The 8,717-nt window shown below is 47.3% G+C and overlaps 1 protein-coding gene across 1 annotated transcript; it reads right to left on the bottom strand.

Moving 5' to 3' along the window:
• Positions 1 to 3,246: 3,246 nt before the first annotated feature.
• Positions 3,247 to 6,198, bottom strand: LOC114171347 (NADH-ubiquinone oxidoreductase chain 1-like). Its single transcript, XM_028056443.1, has one exon. It carries the CDS (start codon positions 5,001 to 5,003, stop codon positions 4,497 to 4,499), a length of 507 nt encoding a protein of 168 aa, XP_027912244.1. The 5' UTR covers positions 5,004 to 6,198; the 3' UTR covers positions 3,247 to 4,496.
• Positions 6,199 to 8,717: the final 2,519 nt, after the last annotated feature.

Below are 8,717 nucleotides of genomic sequence, written 5' to 3' on the forward strand. Positions count from 1 at the left end.
TACTAAATTTCGTACGTTTCGGATATAGCACGTCCCCTTTTTTTTTTACTATATGAAATCCACACTTTGACACCTGAGATTCCGTAACGAGTAGATACTTCCGCAGAAGCATAATCGATTTTCTGGTTAAATACATTATGAGATGTTTTTCCATACTTTCCGCATTCAGTTCTAGCTATTTCTGCGCCTTCTGATCGACCTGAACAACATATACGGATCCCCTCAACCCCTTTTTTCATTACTAATGGAATATCCTTAACTATTCTACTAAAAATGGAACGAAATGATCTTGTTTTCTTTCTCAGTTGAAAAGAAATGTCTTGAGCAATCGGAGAAGCACTTTGATAAACAGATTTGATCTTGACCGACTCAATTAAGGTATTCGTGTTTGTTCTATTAGACAACAAAGATCGCATTTTTTTCACTTCGTTCAAATAAGAGTTGTACCCGTACGGAATTCTTCTGTTTCTCAGTATGATCTCTATCATCATCTCTATTCCCTTTATCCATTCTCCTATCCTACCTAGGTCTATTAATTTCTCTATCAATTCCATTACCTTATCCTTACCCATGAGGTTCCAACATTTGATCCTTAATTTACCTAGGAGTGGTTCCCGGGCATCCTCAAAAGAAAGGTTCTTATAAAAACCCACTCTATCCCTTGGAAAGAAAAAGGTAGCACCGAAGAAAGGAAAGAGCGAGATGGTTGTTTTTGTTGTTCCCGCGAAGCGAAGATCATTCGCCAAGCGAATGAAGTGGGTCAACCTCTTTTTGGCTTCGGCCAAACACTTTTTCTCGCTGGTCGAGCTTTCTACAAAAAAAGCGATGCGAGAACGTATTCTCTTATCTAAGCCTCTTCCCTGTTTCGCTCCCCCCATCGTTGATGGTTCAGCCACGCCCGGTGCCACGAAATGATTGAGAACTACGACGGGGTCGAAATGCATTTGGTTCTTTCTATTCAATAAGTATTGCATTACCGAATAATTCAAGGAGGGGCGCACTGCAGGGAGGGTCCTTTTAAATAGATGACTCGTCGGGCCGTCGGAGCGGGACTTATTGGGTAAAAATAACTTAAAGAACTTCCTTTTTCTGAAGGAGTCGTCATTTTCTATCAGGAACGCTATGTCATTGACAACCCCGGCGTATTTCGGATGCTTGAAGGCCCCGCTGACCCGAAGTGATTTAGAAAGATTCTTCTTTATCGATGGTGATCGGTCATGGTATCCATAGCGTTGCTTCTTTTTCGGCCAAATCCGAATTTCGTTTTGCTTCTCCCGGTCGTCGAGCCTGATCGACTCGACTCTTTTCCCTGCCCTCCGGCCTCTCACTTCGTTTCGTTCTTCTTCTGTATTGTCGCTGGAATGAAGACACCCGATCGGCCCGACTTTCCCAAATGCCCACCGCCGGCCCTTCTCCTTTCCGGGTCTGGATTTTTTGCGTCGTTTCAGTCGTCGTGGTCGACGGGGAAGAAAGAAATGAATGAATGTTCTTTTGGGAAAATGTATAAGAATACACCTACCGAGACGAAAGCCAAAGGTTAGTCTCGCAGGTGGACGTATCGAACCGAAATAAGATCTCAGATTGACATCTTGATACACTAATTTACCATAATAATAAATAGAGTCAATGGTGACTCCGCCGTGGGAATAGCCGCTTCTTTCTTGCTTTCAAGAGGGGCTTCCATTCACCTACGCAGACTTAAAGTGCTCTCCGAACCGTGCTGGATAGTCACCCATCACACGGCTCTCAAACCCAACCTGTGGTGAATCCCGGGAGACAAAGTCAAAGCGCTTGATCCTTTGCCCCATACTTTGAGATGCTTCTCCCCGCCGATCAAGCAGCGACGCTGCTCGTGATAGGCTTAGCTTTAAGCCGCTATCGTTCGGTTCGAATAAGTCAAGCCTAAACTGATTGAAAACGAAAGCGCTAACGCTATAATCATTATTCAAATAGCAACCTTTCGCCTTATAAAACAAAACAAGTTTACTTACTAAAAAAGAAAGCGGCAACAAGCACCTTCTTTCTCAAAGTCAAGTTTATCGCTTCTTGCTTTAGAAAGATTGCAGCGTTAGCGCTTCTTGACTAATAACATCATAGAAAGTCAAGGCTCCTCTCCTTTTCTACGAATCTACAACTCTCTTTACTGAGCGAGACTCCATCCATATCCCTACTAGTGGTTATATTAAAAATTTTCCATTTTCTCATTTGTTTGACAGCCTAAACTAGGCTCCATTTTAGATAGGTTTTCGGTATTAATAAAAAAATAGGTCAGGGGCGCGTCGGAACGGTCGGTGGCTGCTTAGTCTCATCCGAGAGTCTAATCTCTTTGTACTGCTTTTTTCTTTTTCAAATTAAAAAGAAGGGGGTCGATTTAGGCTCCTTCCCTTCCACTGCATAGCTGCGCTAGCAGGTACTATGAGCCCTCTGTCCCACGCATCTAACCAGCTCGCGTGGTTCACCGGTTCCACCGAAAACTCTCATTTGTTGAAGCGGAGCATAGTGCGCTTTAGGCGCCGAGCGATAAAGGTCTCTTTATTCTTTCGTTTCGGTTTATTCACTGATCTGAAACTTAGCACTTGTTTTCTTATTGATTCCAGGGGCGGCGGCGTTCTTGAATGAAGTCTATCCGAACCGAATTAGCACTTCTCAGATCAGGCTAGGCCTCTCCAGCTCCGCTGGGCGCCGGGGCCCTGGATGCGCTAGCGATCGGCACATAGGGGGTGGTTGCCCGGGTTTCTCGGCCTGGTATCCTGCACCTCGCGTTCATGATATCTACATTCAACTGTGCCCCGGAGACACGGTCGAAGCACGCCCAGTGTGCTTCTTTCACGACATGCTCTGGTCCCGGGTGTCTTCCAGTGGTCTTCTAGCGTTAGAAGAAGTCGTGTCCGTCCCGGACATCTGCAACGTCCTCCCAAGCTTTTTTATTCAACATATATAGGACAAACTGAAGGAAAAGACTGACCCTTTCGGTGACTTTCGCGGTCGCCCTCACTGAACCGACTTGAATCTGAACTACGATTCAGATCGAGTCTTACCGAAATCGGATTTCCTTTTCGTGCCATATGCGCACTTTATTTACTTTTTCCCCTTTTTTCTTCCCGGTTTAATCTTTGTTTTCGAAAGTCTTCGTTTCCGTGTAGAAGCAAACTCTCCAAATTGTTGACCAACCTTTCCTTCAATGATAGAGGCAAGAACACTTTCCGGCCAGGCCTTACTATAACCAACCTCACAGATCCCACTCCATCTTTTACACCGATGTATCGTACTCTCTCGACCAGGTCATCCAAAGAAAAGACTGCGAAATCTTTCCGAAGTGAGAGAAGGAGGGAAGGCGCGCTACAACTAACATAACAGCCAGCTGAAAAACGCTAGCTAGCTAGGCTAGCGCGCAATGGCTTTCTCTGATAGGGGCTCGCTTCTTCAAGCTCCGCCCAACCTATACAAGGTGCTGCTCGCTTTCTCTCAGCCACCAGTGGCTTATGTAGTGGTCGGCATTCCTACGTGCTCCTCTTTGCCCCCTACCTACTTAAGAATCCAAAGGTCACCTTTGGCTGTTGTCTTGACGCTTTGGTTACGAGAGTCGCCGGGGTCTAGGTTTATGGATGGATTTAGTCAGCGAAAGTCCCTCAAACTCAATCAATATCAACAACATGTCGTGACCGGTTAGGCTTGGTTTCTTTTGTAAGAAAAGAAAGTAGGTTTCGGGGGTTCATTGATTAGTACACCTCCGGTGCTGATAAGGTCGGGACCGTGGTCGTCCGTCTCCGGTTTGCCGGCCGATAAGATCTCTGAGATTGACCAGCCAGCTGGGTGGGTTGGTTTGGCTATTCCTTTCTATGAGTCAGCTGTCTGCGCGAGTCACCTTCTTCTAGGCTCCGCTGGACGACACGGCATTCTCGTTTAAATATAGGCCGGCCGCACTTGTGATGGTTCCCAAAGATCCAATATGACCACTGAGGTCTACGTTGCCACGATATTGTTCTATGGAAGCGGGCGGGCTGTTATAAGTTCGGCCCGGTTTTTTTTGGTTGGTGTCGTAGGGGAGGGATTGACCTTTTTAACGCATATTCAGTCGTACCGGCATGGCCCCACTGATTTGTTTTCGATCGGAGCATCAAGCAGCGCAACCCGGTTCTACTTGACTAAGCCCCGTGCTCGTCCAAGGAGGGAGTTTGCTTTACCCAACTCCCTTTTGGATAACAAGGCAGAAACCCCCGACCCGACATTCATTAGTTTCGAATGAAGAATGAAGAGTGCCCTGCCCCAGCAAGCACCTACTCCTATCAAAATGAAAAGCGTGACTTTACTAAACAAGCAAGAAAAGCTCTTTACTAATAACATAGAAAGGGCTTTTATCGCTTGTTGCTTTCTTCGCATGCTTGAGCGCATTAATAGAATACATATAGATAGAATAAAAAATTTACTTGAGTTTTCAATCAATAAGGCTCGCGTAGGGGCGCTCACGTTTTTTGGCTTACTAAAATCTTCGATTTTTAAGTTGGTAAAGACCCACCCCTTGTTTCAGTCAGAATGAGTCCCCGGGACCCCGGGACATTGGCTTCCGCCAACAGTGGACTATTAAGGATCGCATCCCGCGCATATTCTACATTATAGCCTGCAACTGATTCAGCTTCCGCTTCTGGGAGATCAAACGGAGCTCGATTAGTTTCTGCTAGACGAGAAATGAAGAACATAACCAATACAGGGAACAAGGGAATACCGGACCATATCTGCTTTTGCGCCATGACAATCTCACTCGAATTACGGGGACCTACACATATTAGTACAGTATACCGGGGTCCCCGGCCAGAACCACACGTGCAAGTTTCCCTGCATGTGGCTCGTCCGCGCTTTCCGAGGCGCTGCCTGTGACTCAGCATGGGAGAAGGGGGCGTCACACTTTCGTGTTTAGAGCATTGTCCGAGTGAAGTGAATAGGCAGCGCCTACCAAGCAAAGCTTTCTGGAAGAGGCTGGGCTGGTTCCTTTTCGGCGCCCGCATTTGATTTAGATGTTGGGGCAAGGCAAGCCCCAGGAAAGTCTAGGTTGGCTCCCAGCTCCATCTCGGCCGGCATCCTGCTCTCGAGGGGGTGGGGTCCTGGAGCGAACTACTCATTGCTGTCTTGCCCCAACCCAAGGAAGGCGGCCGTTAAGGTTGGTGAGGAGCATTGTTTTGAGGGAGGGAAAGCGTGGTTGACAAGCCACTTCGAGGAAGCGACTGGAGTGCTTTCATCAAATGATGCATATGGGCTGAGCCATTCCCATCCCAAGTGGTGGCCCGATTCGGCCTGGCCTGGTCGGGAGATTCACATAGAGACTTTTGCTATCCGATCCGGGAATCTCTTTATATGTTAGCTAGCGTGGGCGGGCTTTCCTATGATAGTCCCGCTGCGGCCTCTTACCGTCCGTCACGTCTCATCTTGATTTGGCTATACTTGTATGTAGCCAGCCATGTTAGCTTCACATGAGAGAGCCCTTTTTTTTAGTTTTAGAAAGGCTAAAAAGGCACTCATCAGTAAGCTCGGCCCCTTTCCTATTCAGCTTTGCCGCCTATTAAGAGAATAGGTCCCGCCCCGCCCGTTCAAGCGGCCCGCCTTTCTTCATCTATACCAGCTGCCACGCACGACCCAATAGGAACGATTTCAGCGCCCCTCTCTAGATAAGAAGCAGAACGCGCCATCACCTACAGCCCTTTCCTCTGCCGGGGACTTCCACGAAATGAAAACGGGCGGCATCGTCGTATGCTCGACATTGGTTGCCCTGGTTTATATCCCGGAGTACTCCTATGGCCGATCTGTCACCCAACCTACTCAAAAATCGAAAGGCTTGACCCCGTCCCGTTTGGAGAATGACCCTTATGGCATGGCTTAGTCAGTTATTATCGCAGTTCAGATAAGATTCGGACCGCCACTTCTCTGAAAGCATGGTTCTTGCCTTCCTCCTCCCTCCTTGGAGCTCGTCCATTCGTTAGGTGATCCCTTGCTCTCACGTTCGAGTGTTTGCTCGTCGTTTAGGCCGGTGAGTGAGATTTCTGCTCATTGCAGTCACCTCCGGGGTTCTTCGCACCTGGATAGTACCAGGACCCTTGTGCCCCGGCCCTTGATCAGATAAATCCGCCCGCCCTATGACCAAAAACGAGAAATGAGCCTTGCGACGAGACGCGGACATTCCCCATGCTGCGGTTCCCTCCGGTCCGTTCCCGGGTTGGGTTAGGGGAACATCCGAGCGATTGCCTTCGCGGATCCAAACGCGCTCACCACAAGGCGCACAATAAGAATAAGACCAATAGAGACTTCATAAGAGACCATTTGAGCTGCAGATCGTAATGCTCCTAGAAAGGCATATTTCGAATATAGAGGAGTGAAAGTTCCCAACAATCAACTCGTTGATCATACCCTTCTTTGAACCGTACGAGCACGTCCTCTGTCACCCCCCCACCGCGCTTACGGCTCTATACCCCAACCCAACTTGCTCTGGCCCCCGGTCCTCCCTTTCTATTCCTCGGTAAGCGGACCGTGGGAGCATGAGGGGGGGCGGTATCTGCTTTTGACTGATAGAAAGCATCTCTCTTTTGTCCCTCCTGACCGAACCCGAAAAGAATCACTTTATGCCACTTTGTACACTAGAGTGTAGGCACCTTCTTGAAACGTGCCTGTGGAAGAGAGGTGCCAGGGGAATCCATGCTCTCCGCTGAAACAGGGCTTGAAGCCTTCGAAAAACCTTGATGCTCTTTTCTTCCTATCGAGTCAACCGGACTGAAAAAAAGAATAGCTTATCGAGCTCTTTGGTACGCGGCTCACCTTTGAAATTGAGCTGTTCTTGCTACTCCCATAAACTAAAAAAATGGGGTGGGTAGGATAAGGACTCTTATCATACAGCTCTTTTTCTTGCTCTTCTCTTCTGGTGTCCTTTTATTCTCTCTTGGCCCGTTGCGCCTGTTTGACCAATGAGAGTCCAGACTGGAGCTCATCTGATTAATTCTTCCGTTTACTCATTCGTCAGTATCGTAAAAAGCAGCTGAACTCAATCCCGATGGCTACCAGTGTCGATTGGCATTCCGCTTCTAGAAACTATATATACTACAGATGTGACCATGATTCTATGTGAGAGTGGCGTGACTTGAAGCTGCACGGAGACCATTTCCTTTTCTTGCTCTCGTGCTGGATGTCATCTCGGTCGGTTTAAGATGAATCCGGGGGGGGGGATAAATCCTCCATTGGCCGTTGACCTTTGATTCTCTTCTCTGAACTGCTCTTAGGCTAAGATTGAGTTGAATCCGCTTCTCTTCCGTATTCCTCAGCTCGAGTTTATGTTGCCGAAGCTGTCTTGAAGCCCTTTCTTTCCGGCTTCCTTGAGTTGAGTCAGCTCGGTAGCTAGTCTAGTAAAGTAAAATAGCCTTGATTCTCTTCCCTTCACTTAAGAGGGCTTGCTCCTTCTTCTCGTCCACTCGCCTTACCTTTCGCTACTAACCTGTTAAATGGAGTTGAGCTGGCTACTAAATCCATTGCTTCAGTGATGGTTGCTTCATCCAATCAAATATAGGTGGCAGGGTCAGACTTTGAGAAAGAGTCCACTGCTGTCCAGTCATAGTCAGTAGGAGCAGCTCCGGCTCAGCTCGATCCAATTTCCAAATTGAACTCTGGCCTTGTAGTACCTCGCTATCCTCTGTTGGTAAGTAGCCATTCTGAACTGAGCTTGCTTTCCTAACTCTGAAAGTCGAAGTTGGTCCTCAACTCTGTTGGAACCCACATTTTGAAAAGTTCTGTTAGGTTCTTAGTAGCAGTCGGCGACCTTTTCTTCTTTTACTTCACATAGCTTTTCGTCTCCTTGATAGCTGGAAGTTCTCCAAAAGTATGAAAAGCTGGAGGACTTTGTACCAGCCATTCCAGTGTGGTTGAATTTTGTTCCACAGCCCAAGGAATGTTCGCCCTTGTTATGTTATTTCCACTGGTTGAAGTGATTGTTACGACCACGAAGAAACGACAAATCCCAACTACGGATATATAAGAGCCAAAACTGCTAAGGGCATTCCATCCAGCGTAAGCATCTGGATAATCTGGAATGCGACGTGGCATACCCGAAAGCCCTAAGAAATGCATGGGAAAGAGGGTCAGATTAACTCCGAAAAAAGTGATCCAAAAATGGATTTGACCTAAAGTTTCAGGGTATGTCCGGCCAAAGATTTTACCCACCCAATAGTGAAATCCTGCAAATAAAGCAAAAACGGCTCCCATAGAAAGTACATAATGGAAATGTGCAACCACATAATAAGTATCATGTAGAGCAATGTCTAGCCCAGAATTTGCCAGGACTATTCCAGTGAGTCCTCCTATGGTGAACAAAAAGATGAACCCTACAGCAAATAACATGGGTGTTTTGTATTGTATCGAACCCCCCCACATGGTAGCGATCCAACTAAAGATTTTAATTCCAGTGGGGACAGCTATGATCATGGTAGCTGCGGTGAAGTAGGCACGGGTATCAACGTCTAAGCCCACAGTAAACATATGATGAGCCCAAACAAGAAATCCAAGAACACCTATACTGATCATGGCATAAACCATGCCTAGATACCCGAAGACCGGTTTTCCCGAAAAAGTCGAAACGATATGACTTATGATACCGGATCCAGGCAGAATGGGAATATACACCTCTGGATGACCGAAGAACCGAAAGAGATGCTGGTATAAGATGGGGTCTCCCCCTCCTGCGGGAT

This window comes from Vigna unguiculata, unplaced genomic scaffold (assembly GCF_004118075.2).
Source record: "Vigna unguiculata cultivar IT97K-499-35 unplaced genomic scaffold, ASM411807v1 contig_208, whole genome shotgun sequence".
Classification (NCBI taxonomy): Eukaryota; Viridiplantae; Streptophyta; class Magnoliopsida; order Fabales; family Fabaceae; genus Vigna; species Vigna unguiculata.